At 43.9% G+C, this 14,019-nt stretch overlaps 1 protein-coding gene across 6 annotated transcripts in view; it reads right to left on the bottom strand.

Moving 5' to 3' along the window:
* The window catches only part of FSD1L (fibronectin type III and SPRY domain containing 1 like), a 126,138-nt gene that overhangs the window by 17,274 nt on the left and 94,845 nt on the right, over window positions 1–14,019 (bottom strand). For 4 of the 6 annotated variants that reach the window (XM_068234431.1, XM_068234430.1, XM_068234434.1 and 1 more), the window contains 2 exons: window positions 11,600–11,729; window positions 10,112–10,141 (listed from right to left, as the gene is read on the bottom strand). In XM_068234431.1, the coding sequence (XP_068090532.1) occupies window positions 10,112–10,141; window positions 11,600–11,729 (160 nt within the window). The remainder of the gene's footprint in view (window positions 1–10,111; window positions 10,142–11,599; window positions 11,730–14,019) is intronic. The other 2 variants (XM_068234432.1, XM_068234433.1) reach the window with 1 other exon arrangement.

Raw genomic sequence — 14,019 nt, 5'->3', positions numbered from 1 at the left:
GGCTGCGCACACAGTCTGAGTTGTTCAGGTCTGAGCTCCCTATCCTTAGCGGTGTTGGTTGAGACTGGAGCTGCTTTGCTGTTGAGCCCTGGCCCTCGATAACAAGGACCTCAGTTTTGTCAGCATTAAGTTTTAGCCAATTATTATTCATCCACTCCTGTAGCTCAGCTAAGCATGCGTTTATTTGTGGAGTAGGGTCTGTGACATCAGGTTTGAATGACAAATATAGCTGGGTGTCATCAGCATAGCAATGATATGTCAGGCCATGTTTTTGTATGATTTCTCCAAGTGGCAGCATGTATATGGTGAACAGTAAAGGGGATAATATTGCGCCCTGAGGTACACCGTATTTTAGTGGTACAGGGTTGGAGAGGAAGGGCCCTAAGGCTACCCTTTGTGTTCTGCCAGCCATGAAGGAGTTGAACCACCGGAGAACAATGCCATCTATGCCACAGTACTCTTGTAGCCTGTTGAGTAAGATTTCATGATCGACTGTGTCAAAAGCCGCTGAGAGGTCGAGCAAAATCAGGATGGAACATTGACCCTTGTCTCTAGCAATGAGCAGATCATTGCAAATCTGGGTGAGGGCTGTTTCACAGCTGTGATATTTCCTGAAACCAGATTGAAGAGGGTCAAGGATGTTGTTTCTGGAGAGCCTGGCTTCAAGTTGGAGGTAGACAGCCTTTTCAATAACTTTTCCCAGAAAGGGGAGGTTTGAGACAGGTCTGTAGCTGTTTAGAGCATCTGGGTCTAAGGATGGTTTCTTGAGTAGAGGCCTGACGATTGCTTCTTTCAGAGTAGAGGGAAACCACCCTTCTTGTAAGGAGCCGTTGACTATTTTGTGGAATGCCGGTGTAAATAGTTCAGGGCATTTCAACATGAACTTAGTGGGGCCAGGGTCCAGATTGCAGGTAGTCTGGCGAAGGTTTGAGAGGATATCCAAGATGTCTTTTTCAGTGATTACCTTAAAATCAGACCATGGTGGTAGGCTATTTTTGCACCTGTTATATGGCTCTGCATAGCGCGCCCAGACTGGTGCTGCTGCTCTCTAAGTCTGCTCCAGACATTACATCTCATTTCTGCTACTTTAAACCTCTTAATGAAAAGACTGGACCGAAATTTCAGTGGATTCTAATGTAGCACTTCTCCAGCAACACCTATAACCTTTCAGAACACCTGGATTACTTGGGATGGCAAAGATTTAAGCTGGATTGGATCTTCCTTGGTATCACACACGGCTGAACACTGCACACCTTCCTTGGAATTGACCTGAGACCTTAAAGACTTTCTGCCTCTTTGTGCCTGCCCTCTCCCATCCTGTGAGTAACTTTCATCGATTATCTACAGCATCTATGCTCAATAGACTATATTTTTCTACATATACATTATATCTTCAAATTCCTAAACAAAGAACTGTGTTTTCAAATTCATGCTGTCCATCCATACATCTCTGTGTAAGGACAATTCAGTCTATACAGGCCCTTTGATCTCTGCAGGATACCAGCCACAGCTGACAAACTTCACACCTTGACTCTAAATAGGACCTATCTCAGCAGGAGCCCTGAGCTGTCTCTTGTCCATCCTAATGTGTAAACATCAATATTCAGCAGAGAGACTTCTAGCTGTATACCAACCAAGAAATATCTATCCAATTGACAAATCCACAATAATTCTACTGAAGTCTGTTGGAATCTTCAGAAAGACAAAGAGAGGCTCGAGAGGACGTGGGAAAAGATATTCTTCACCGCAGAACCAAAATAACTCTGTGACAAAATCTGCAGAGTACACCCAGCCAACAACCCTAATAGCTCCAGCACAATCCAGCAGAGATGACAGCCACACATCTGGAGACTGTTCTGTCTTGGAGTCATCAATCTCAGACCCTAGCTCCCAGGGTAGCCCCATCAAGGCTGTCCTCTGTAATGTCAGATCGATAAACAACAAAACAGCAATCATACATGATCTAATAGAGTCTTCTGATCTGGCCTGCCTGACTGAAACCTGGCTTTCTGAACCAGTTGGCCCCACCCTGGAGGCTGCCGTGCCAACAAACTATTCCGTGATATACTGCAACAGGAAAGAACGCAGGGGAGGAGGGGTTGCACTTTGCTTTAGATCAGCTTTGAAAATCAGACCACTTACTGTAGGTCCTACCAACTCGTTTGAATGCTTGGGGGTGCAACTTTCAGCTGAGAAAAACATTAACATATTGCTGATCTACCGCCCACCAGAAAAACACTCAGACTTCCTTAAGGAACTTGTAGACCTCCTATGCAACCTAACACTGGAACACCCCAGATGGATTGTTCTTGGAGATTTCAATACATGGGTGGATGACTCCTCTTCAAAACTTGGAATTCAGCTACCTCGTGCCTTACATGAACTGGGCTTCCTCCAATCAATCAGCTCTGCTACTCACAGGAAAGGCCACACTCTGGACCTTATATTCCATACTGGGCTGTCAATAGCCAATGTGGAAATTAATCCTGTTGCCTGGTCAGACCATCACACTATCCACTTCTCCCTCTCAATAGCTGTCAAACACCAGGTCAAGAATCAAATAAAATATCGCCGCTTAAAAGGGCTAACACCTCAACATATCCGAGATAACCTTAGCTTTGATGAATTGACTGACTCCAGCTTGGACCCTGATACTCTGGTGTTTAAATACAACAAATGTGTGTCCTCCACCTTTGAGACCATTGCTCCTCTGCGCACCAAATATCTTACTCCACACCATCATGCACAGTGGTTTGATAACGCTATAAAAGAGCTGAAAAGACAAGGCCGAAAACTTGAGAGACTGTGGCGCAAATCTCAGTCCCCAGAAGACAAACATGCCTTAATCCTCCACTTGAAGAGCTACCAAAAGGTAATCACGGGAAAAAAATCATCCTTTCTATCACAAGAGATTGCAAATGCAGTTAAACCAGCCCAACTGTTCCGCACAGTGGAAAAACTCTGCAACCCGGCATGTCAAAAACTTAACATCGAGTCTTCAAAGGACCTCTGTGACCAATTTGCCCATTTCTTCACAGACAAAGTCTCCGCTATAAGGTCTGCCATCCAACTTACAGCATCTGAGCCTAATATAGCGCCGAAGACCATTAGCAGAGACAATGTAACACCTTGGTCAAACTTCAAAGAAATTGATGAAGAAGTCACATCAAGCATCCTCCTTCACGTCCGCCTAACTACCTGTGACCTAGATCCTGGCCCAACACAGTTCATGTTGAACTGCCCCAACCTGTTCGTACCGGTATTCCTAAAAATTGTTAACTGTTCCTTAAAATCAGGGATATTTCCTGCTTTACTGAAGGAAGCAATCATCAGGCCTCTCCTCAAAAAACCCTCCCTGGACCCAGATGCAATGACCAGCTACAGACCTGTCTCTAACCTTCCCTTTCTGGGCAAGCTAATTGAAAAAGCTGTTTACCTCCAGCTAGAAGCCAAAATCCTACAAAACAACAGTTATGACCCATTCCAGTCTGGCTTCAGGAAACACCACAGCACTGAAACGGCCCTCATCCAAATATGCAACCACCTGCTCATGGCAAGAGACAGAGGAGAGTGCTCCATCCTCATACTGCTAGACCTTTCTGCAGCCTTTGATACAGTTGACCATGACATCTTGATAAACAGGCTACAGGAATACTGCGGCATTGATGGCATAGTTCTTCAGTGGTTCCAATCCTTCTTGAGTGGCAGAACCCACAAAGTGTCTATGGGGCCCTTCCTGTCCACCCCTGTATCACTTAGGTATGGGGTGCCCCAGGGCTCAATCCTCTCTCCCCTGCTTTTCACGATTTACATGTTACCGCTGGGAAAACTAATCCAAAAACATGGCCTGACATACCACTGCTATGCAGACGACACTCAACTATATCTTTCCTTCAAGCCTGGTGTGACAGACCCAACTCTAACTATAAACGCCTGCTTACGTGAACTACAGCAATGGATGAATGACAACTGGCTGAAACTAAATGCAGACAAAACTGAAGTCCTTCTGATAGGAGGGCAGAGCATGATAACAAAACAACTTAACTTGCAGTCTTCACCACTGGGAATAGGAGGCACGGATCTGCGCAGCTCTGATCATGTGCGTAGCCTGGGAGTTCTAATTGATTGGGATTTAAACTTCAGAACTCAAATCTCTGCTGTGGTGAAATCATCCTATTTTCACCTGAAGAACATTGCAAAAATCAAGCACCTCATACCCCCAGAAGATCTGCCAACCTTAGTCCACGCCTTCATCACATCCCGACTGGACTACTGCAATGCTCTCTACACTGGCCTTCCAAAAAAGGTCTTGTACCGACTGCAGCTGATACAGAATACTGCTGCCAGACTGCTAACCAACCAACCCCGTCACTGCCACATAATGCCAGTCCTGCACTCCCTTCACTGGCTACCTATAGAATGGAGGGTCCTATTCAAGATCGGCCTACTGACATTTAAATCCCTGAATAATTTAGGCCCTGGATACATGAAAGATATGTTGCAGCTGCGTAGCAATCCCCGCATTCTCAGATCAACAGGTTCTAATAATCTAGTCATACCCAGAGTCCACTTGGAAACTTTTGGTCCCAGAGCCTTCTGTCATGCTGCCCCTACGTTTTGGAACTCCTTACCTCAACAGATCAGGACAGCTCCATCCCTGGACGTGTTTAAATCCAGACTGAAAACCCACCTGTTCAGTTTGGCATTTGCAGAAATATAACTTTTGTTGTGTGAATACTTCATCCTACTAATTACTGAATCTGAGAGAGCCTAAGCGCTTTGAGTCCTATGGGAGAAAAGCGCTATAGAAATATTATTGTATTGTATTGTATTGCATGGGTTTCTGGGGCTGTGAATTGAATGGCAGATCGTATGGAGGAGACTTTGTCTGAGAAGAAGTGGGCAAATTTCTCGCACAGTTCCTGTGAAGGTCTGATGCTGGATTTCCTGCAAGATGGATTGCAGAGACTGTCAACCGTGCGGAAGAGTTGGGCAGGTCTGTTGGCTGCATTTGCAATTTCGTGAGACAGGAATAAGGACTTCTTTTTGTTAACCATCGTTTGATATTTTTCCAGGTGAGCAATTAGGGAAAGTTTGTCATCAGGAGACTGATGTTTGCGCCACCTTCGTTCCAGTCTGCGTCCCTGTTTCTTTAGTTCCTTTATAGAGTTGTCAAACCAGCGAGCGTGATGTAATGGTGCGGAACGTTTAATCTTTAAGGGAGCTATGGCGTCAAAAGCGGCTGAGACATCGTGGTTATATTTAAGGACCATGGATTCAAGGCCTAAGTTGTGATCTGTCAGTCCACCTAGATTGAGGCTGTTCTGAAGGTGTTGGGGTGTCAAACCTTTCAAGGAACGATATTTTATTAGTTCTTTCACTTGGTGTTTTGTAGCCGGTGCTGTAAAGGAGAAGTGGACAGTGTGGTGGTCTGACCAAACTACTGGATCAATTTCCACATTGGATATTAGGAGTTCTGAATGGAAAATGAGGTCCAAAGTGTGTCCTTTTTTGTGGGTAGGGAGGTTGACGGCTTGAGAGAAGCCCAGTTCATTCATGGAGAGAAGTAGCTTAGTTCCAAATTGGGAAGAGTGTGTATCGACCCGTGCGTTAAAGTCTCCAAGAATTATCCACCTAGGGTGTTTCAGTGTTATGCAAGATACAAGTTCTGCTATTTCCTTGAGAAAAGCTGAGCCAGCGTGGGTGGGGGCTACAGCAAGGGGTTTAATATTCAAACTGGATTTGAAGCACAGAGCTAATCCTCCGCCCTTGTGGTTTTGCCTTTCACAGTGTAAAGCTGAGTAATTGTCTGGTACCACAGCTGCGAGAGTGGGTCCTGAGTTCTGATCCAACCATGTCTCTGTAATTAAAGCTAGATCTGAAGCCTCTATTAGATCATGAATAACTGCTGTTTTGTTGTTTATGGACCTGGCATTGCAGAGTACTGCTTTAATGTTGTTTCCCTTAACTTTGAGGTCTGTGTTCCTAGCTCCTGGCTGGGGGGTTGTAATCAGGAGTGTGGAAGCTGTCTCTGTTATCTGGGTCCTTTACTGATACAGCTGATTTATAGATATGTGATGATTGCTTTGGCTTTGATTTATGGGTGCCTGCACCTCCTCCCCTCTTCCCCCGCCTTGTTTTCTTGAGAATCCCAAAGGATTTTAGAGGGGTAATCAAAGCAGAATCTATTTGTAAGAGTTTCTTGGGAACAGAGGTTGCAATATAGATAAGCATCTCAGCTGAGTATTTTAATGGTGGCATTTGGACAGCTGATAGACACCCTGCTGAGATCAAAGGGAAGGAGTCTTTTGCAAGCTGTACTTCTCAGAAAAACTCCAAGGGAAAAGCTTCTAGGCATATAAGACTTGAGTTATACTCCAACTTTAGTACAGTTCCTCAGGAATCAAGCGCAAGAAGGAACATGGTAACATAAAAGGCAGCATAATGTCTTATACAGTATTAGAACAGATTTTACTGCTCTATAGGATATATAAAGAAATCTTATATGACTGCTGAAGCCAATTTAGGCCAGTGGTTCTGTAAGAGGGTAGGTATAGGCACAGACAACAATAGATCTGTAAATACACAGGTGCGCCACAGAAAGTGATCCACCCAATCGGTTTCGTTGGGACTGTTGACTTTCTGGAGAGCAACCCACTCTTATTTAGCATGATAAAAATGTCCGTTGCTGATCGTGCCAATTCCATCCCCACTATTTCACCAAAACAGGGATATGTAATGCCACAACAAAATGGCAGTCTGTGGGCTCTAACTGCCATGCCCCTACCTCATATCCACCAACGAGGAGAGTGGATACAACACAAGGCAGAAATAAGCATGATGGGTAGACAAAGCACCCTAATTTATTTGGCCATATGAATTGCACTAGTGGAAAAACAGCACCGCAATTTACATGACAGGATCCGATTTTCGGACTGAATCGCGTCTAGTGGAAAAGGGCCCTAAGAGTTTAGTAAATTTCACAAATAAATAATTTAGGCAACCAGCAAAATACAAGCAAAACCATTAAAATAACAGAAACACGTTTTAAGGCTGCAATAGTAACAAAAAGTAGCTCAAAATTACTTACCAAAATAAAAGGATACATATGCAAGCATGAAAAAGAAATAAAGAAACAAGCAAAGCTAAGAACACAAAGTTAATTTTTAAGCAATGCGCTGCTAAATATGCAGTCTATTTAGTTGAATAGCCACCTTCTGGGGAAGTCCTGACTACATACACAAATTAAAATCAGGACCCCCATGGGCTTCCCTTATGTAGAAAACTGATCACTTATGGACAAAGTGTTCTCAATTTCAGATAGTAAGGCGTGGTTCATACAGGGGACGGCCAGCGACACATTTAGTGGATGCTAAACGCTTTTCTGCAACTGAGCAGAAAAGCGTTTGGCATCGGTTCCCGGCGATGCATCACGTTTTGAGCCCCTAGGGTGACAGGGAACCGTTGACGCAGCCACTGTGGGATGCTACCCGCAGCGTCTCAGGAATTTCGAAAGACCACGACATTTGCACAATCACCAGTAAAATATGGGAAATGCATTGAGATGAGCGCTACCATTCATCTCAATGCGGGCGTCAATCGATTCCGGCAGTGAATAACTCGCATGGACGCTGGCAAAAGCCCAAATGAACCAGCCCTAATTCAGCTTAAGACATACAATTTGTCACTTGCACAGATAAACCCAATTACTGCTACAGTAGATGTCCATAAATGATGCATGCATAAGTGTATAAAAAGAGAAAGGAAACAAAAAAAAGTTTTCCAGCAAAAACATAAATAAATAAAAATCCAATAGCCTTTCAGAGATAAAAGAAAGCATATTTTGCAAATAGTTCTGCAATCAGCAAATTAAAATGCATCGGTTGTTCAAAATGTATGCGCTCATCACGAGGTGGCAATCAAACGGCAACCATGCCTGAAGAAAACTGGTCTCAAAGCAAAATCACTGTGTTTAAAAATATTTGCTGAAAGCTGTTGTTCTGATTCTTTGGTCTGTATCAAAGCAGCTACAAGGTAGTGAGGTAATTTCCACTAAACAAGAATAGTTTCTGATTAACTGCCCTCAAAGTAGTATGTGGCCATATGTTTCCCAATATCAGGCTCCCTAACAGCCCTGTGATCTCTCGTTAGCTGCACGGTTATGTCTCTGAACATTCAGAACTGTAACTCCAGTCAAAATATTTCAATTTACTGTAGGACAGAGTAAGGAAGGATTTGAAACTCTAAGAACTGTAAAGCGGTATAAAACCCTGACAAAATATTCAATAAAAACATGTTTTCCTACTTTTTATATGCCATAAGGTTATCATATTTGCTTTTATGCATAAGTATTATTCATTTAGAAATTACACGTTTCCAAAGTACACTTTTTTGCTTTGAGAGCTGACTTTTATTCATAACTGTTTTTTTTTCATGTTGAAATACAAGCAGAAATACTTTAAGGCCTGGAACCCACTGAAAACAGCAAACGCAAAACGCTACCGCTAGAGTTTTGTCTGAGCGGTTTGCAAGCGGATTCATGCGCGTTTGCGGTCGCGTTTTGCAACATTGTATTTTTTTGCTCAGCGGTTGTGTAGCGTTTTGCGTTTTTATCCTGATTGGTCCTGTGAATTATTTTTAATTTTGTTACAGTGTGCTGAACCGCAAAACGCTAGCAAAACCGCTCAGTTTAGGTTTTGCTGAGCGTTTCTGCTAGCGTTTCAATACTTTACATTGAAGCGCTAACGCTCCCAAAATGCTGCATGTCCTGCGTTTGCGTTTCTGGGAAACGCAAACGCTGATGTGGAAGTTGCCCCATCCATTAACATCAGCTGAGCGTTTTGGCAAAACGCTAGCGTATCGCAGCGCTGCCAAAATGCTCAAAAAAACGCTCTTGTGGGTTCCAGCCCTGACTGTCTGTCTTTGTTCAGGAGACTCTGCAGTGTCAGAGAAGTGTTTGTTTACATTTCTCACTTGATACAATTAAACACAAGATAACATTATCTCTAGATGGGATTCATCCAGCTTTCCGGGCATTGAACTTTTCTGTCCTGTGTTTAACCTTTTGTATGCTGTTCTAGTAAGAACAAATGCTGGTAGTATATAATATGCTGTAAATAATGTTTTAGAGTAAAGAATTGCTGGGTTTCATTCCGCTTTAATTGTTTTTAGTGAAGAGATAACTTTTTAATTTGGACACCGTCAACAGTGAAATCCACTACAAAGCAAAGTGCATTTATTATGGTCTTTATCATTATTGGAAATGTCCTAGTCTTGGTGACACTGTTAAAGGGACAGGAGTGAGTACTTCCCAAACTCCAATAATTTTTGAGAACTAAAGCATTCCCCACTCTATTAAAAATGTATGCATCTCACCACATAAAGGGGCATTTTCACTAAACAATGGTAAAACTGCCTACACACGGTAGTTTCACCAGTACTTATGCTGCTTACATAGCATGCATTGCATAGAGTGTGTTATCCTAGCAATGTGACCATTACCTAGGTTACACAGTTTATGATAATTGGGCAATGTGCAACTGTATGAGTACCAGTAAAACTGCCATGTGCTGATTGTGGACAGCAATATGCAGTGAATATGCCCCAAAGACTAGTAACACATCAACTGATAATTTTCATTATAACATACAATCACCAAAGACTACCTCCAATTTCCTCAGCTCATCCTACTCACAAATAAACAGTATTTGCCCCAAATCTGCTACCATCTATACCAGTGCAACCAAAAGGGACAGAATTAGTACAAGGTGGTATATTTATGCACTTACTGTACATCATTCTACTTAGTTACCTTATTTTACTATGCTCTTTATTAAAAGGTTTACAAATCCTAATATTTTTAATGAAAGTCATTCTGTATTATATAGCTAGTTACAAGGTTATTACAAGGTTTTGTTTAACCATACTGATAATACTAGTGAATCAATGTATTCTTTACGGCTGTGAGCTTTCTGTGATCTCAGAAGAGGCTAGTAGAATGTTTGTATGGTGTTAATGTAGTAAATCTAGTGTTAGAAATAGTCATATGCTAGAGGATTCAGGCAAGTCAGCATAGAGATCCTAGTGCTACTCATATGTACATTATCTTCACCTGGGACTGTTCTTCAACGTAACATGGCCACTGTCAGACAACAGAAACAGGTAAAATGGTGAGACATTGGACATGAAGGATAATGGAACACTTTCGTGATATGATTAAGACATGGAATATGTCAGTTTGTATTATGGACTTGTGTGTAAGTTTGGTTATAAATAATAATAAATGAAGTACTTTGTTAAATTAGAAAACAAAGCCTTAATTATTATTATTATTATTTTTTTTTTATTAGCTCCTAGCCCCTTATCCTAGCAGATGAACTTTACTCCTCAGACAGTTCATTGATCTGTGAGTTTCTCAACTTCAGTCAACACTACAACCAACACCCCATCAATGGAAGGAGGTTGATTGATGGACTGGCTGCTGCCCCACAATCCCCTGCAACTCATCTCCGGGCTGTCGGACTAAGGTGGCTCCATAGCCCAGCTTCTTCCCACTGCCATCAGTGAAATAAGGGCAAGTTGCGGTTGTATCTATGTGTCTCTTCCACAAACCTTTCATATTTGACAGCAGGAGGGAGAGTGAGAAAGACATGAAATGCCAGAGTGCACTAATTGATGCTGGGCTGCTAGAAAATGCTCCACAAGCTCCAGATAGCTGTCTGGATGATGTTACTGTGTGACTTTCACATGGGTGTTATATTTGAGCACTAATATTTTGTGCTGTGGAGGGGTAGAAAAAAAAATGTTAGTCTTGTGATTTAAGTTACAGAGGTTTGTAAGCAGGGCATGTGCCTACAGACGCCTGATGATGGAAAGGCGGCTCACTCCCCTCTCCCAGTTCTCCTTCCCTATGCAGAGTCCCAATGTGAGTGTAAATGAGAGGTTATTCACCCAGCTCTTAGCATTCCATTTACAAGATCTTCCTTCAGTCAGAGGTACCTCTAGCTATTTAATACAGAGATTCTTCTAGTTACCTAATACTTGGGGGTACCTCTAGCTACTTAATATTGAGGGTACTTCTGGGTACCTAATACTAAGGGGCACCTGTAGCTACCTATTATGGGCAAAGGAAGTAAGGGAGGAGTGACAGCTAGGCCAGCCAGTACACTTGTGGTGCGGTTCAGCGGGGGTTTGTAGGTTCATGGAGGGGGAAGTCTAAGGTGCCAGGACATCTGTGCCTAAGGCTTCTTGTCTTGTGAGGTAAATCTGGGCCTATTTGTAAGCGTGTGACATTTTTTTAAGGTATCCATCAGATTCTAGGCCTTTAGCACGGTGGTGGGGGACACAGGCATGTCATGAGGAAGAGAATACTCCTCTGTGTCCCATCTTCCACTCAAGGATCCGCCTCGGGTTCTCTTTAAAACGTGGCCTAGGCCTTTAATTATAATCAGGAATGCACTTAAACATAGCAGGAATGCTAATGATTATATTGTGAATATTAGACAAAAACTGACATATTCCCACAATGACAAAGATTAGAGAGGACTGTTGTGACCACAGCCAATATACACACTCATCTACATCATTTACATCTACCTACCTGCCTTTGTTCTCCTTTCCTTTCACTTTGCTTTCTTGCGTTTTCCCAGCCATAGGATCCCATTCTACATAAGAATCTTCTACTTTCAGGTTCAGGTGGGATGATGTGCTGTCAAGGCCAAAGATAAGTGCTGTACAACAGATGAACACAGTAGTTATATCCTGGGCATGCTTTACAAATTCCTGCACAATAATATAATCAAACAGGTTTAATATGATCCTAAACAATTACAAATGTAAAAATGTTAGAAACACAGGAAGATGGCAACAGTATCTTTGTGCGCTGTTGATCCCCTTAAAGGACCATCTGTGTGCATACATGATTCAGGCCTCGTTTACAGTGGGACGTTGCATTGTGTTTAGGAACACAATGCAACAGGACGAAAAAGTCGTACCAAGTGTTAGCGCCGTGTTAAGTCGCATACAGTGAGGTACAGTGAAGCATACAGACAATGAAAAATATGCTTCCCTGTACCAGTTAACGTGTGCATTTAGCAGTAACTCACTGACTGTGGTGCGCTACCATAACGTAACACGTTACACCGCAATGCTAACACGGCACTGTGAACATCGCATAGATTTATGAATGCAGGGGGGCGTGGCTTGACGCTGTCTCAAGATGGCCGCTTAACTCAGAGCTCCGGCACGCTGTCCGCCTAAAGCTTCATCCCACAATCCACTCAGCTGTCCTTACGTGGCTATGAGGAGCGCCCGAAGACAGCAATCCACCGCACTACAGGAAAAATCCACTCCGGTCCCAATCGGCAGAACGGTTCCCGACTTATTCCGTTAACACAGCCTCAGATCCCAGACCCCCAAGATGGCGCCAGTGAAGGAGACGGCGGCGCCAACAACCTCGCCGGATTCCTCTCCGCCAGCCTCCACATCTAATAAGGTGGGTGATAAGCTGAAAAAAGCACCCACGCTGGCAGACATGAAAGCCTTTGCGGATGATATAAAAGCCTCCTTTCATTCAGCGATTGCGGAAGTACGCCATGATGTGGCTGCAATCGGAGTACGTATATGTACAATAGAGGCCGCAGGCGCCAAAAGGGACTCTCAGATAGCCTCCCTTCAGAAAACCTCCGTCTCACACAATGAGAGACTTACGGATCATGCTAGAAGGCTGGAAGACCTCGACAATAGAGGTCGCAGAGCGAACATACGGGTGCGTGGGGTTCAAGAAAACGTGGCCTCTTCAGACATTACTAAGGCCCTATCAGCCATCTTTAATGACTTACTGGAGAGACCTGCAGATACCCAGATAGGCTTTGTTAGAGCCCACCGCGCGTTGAAACCGAGAGCCCTTGAGGGTGATAAGCCGCGTGATATAATTTGCTGTATGGAATCTTTCCCATTGAAAGAAGAGATCATGCGAGCAGCGAGAGATCAGGAGGAGATACTCTTTAATGGTAGCCCGATCCAACTATATCAGGACCTTTCACCTCTCACGCTTGCGAAAAGGAGAGCTCTCAAACCCCTGTTAACTGCTTTAAAAAACAAGGGGCTAAGTTATAAATGGCGCTTCCCCTTTGCACTTGCAGTCCAGCAGGGAAGTAAATTTTTCATCATTAGACATGCCTCAGAAATTACGAGCTTCTGTAAAGATCTGGGTATACAGCACATTTCCATTCCTGACTGGGACACTGACCCGGCTAGTTTAGAAACCTCCACCAACAAACGCTCCAAGATTGATCGTGTTCAGGAGGCCTCAGAGGAGGTGGAACAAGACAACACAGGGGAACAAGAAATCCAAGAGGGCGCGCAACACTGCAGCCCGGACCACACGCTCTCGGATGAAGATTAAAGGACCCAGATGAGTTGATTATCTCCTTAACTACCCTCACAATGCTTGCACGTCAGGTTATTTAGCTAGGAACTGCCTAATTTCCCCGACCTTTTCTTTTTGAACTGGTGATGTTATACCTACCTCTCTCCTCAAGACCCATCTTGTAGCGAAGTTTGTGCTGGGCCTGCCCTGGCCGGGGTACACATCTGCTGAATCACTTGAGTCTCCCCTATCAGTGCGGGTAGATGTTGAGTGTGCCCCTAGGGGGTCCATTTCGTAGTCATATCTGATGTGATGGCAAGCAATGACTGACTTGGCATGGCTGAGTGAGCATGTTGCCTTCTGACCTGAAACGCTGGGACTCAGCTGAAACTTCTTATGGCGCTATACATGAGATATGGGAAAATCCGAACAAATTATGGTTGTTTTGACGGGGGTGGGCTCGTCTGCCGTGCTCTCCCTGGTCGGGCCCTCCGTTTTAGCGGGGCCCGTCCCGGGAGGGCGGGGCGGGGGGCGCCTTCCCCGGTGGGCTATGTTCATGTATCGCTGGTCTGGTGTGGCCCTCTAAAATGGGTACTCGAGGGGAGTCAAGGGGAGGGAGGGTGGGGGTATCAGAGTAGAAAGCTGAAGAG

The sequence above is a fragment of the Hyperolius riggenbachi genome, chromosome 1 (assembly GCF_040937935.1).
Source record: "Hyperolius riggenbachi isolate aHypRig1 chromosome 1, aHypRig1.pri, whole genome shotgun sequence".
NCBI classification, from domain to species: Eukaryota; Metazoa; Chordata; class Amphibia; order Anura; family Hyperoliidae; genus Hyperolius; species Hyperolius riggenbachi.
Note: the sequence above shows the minus strand (reverse complement) of the source record. Positions and strands in the feature narration are given on the sequence as shown.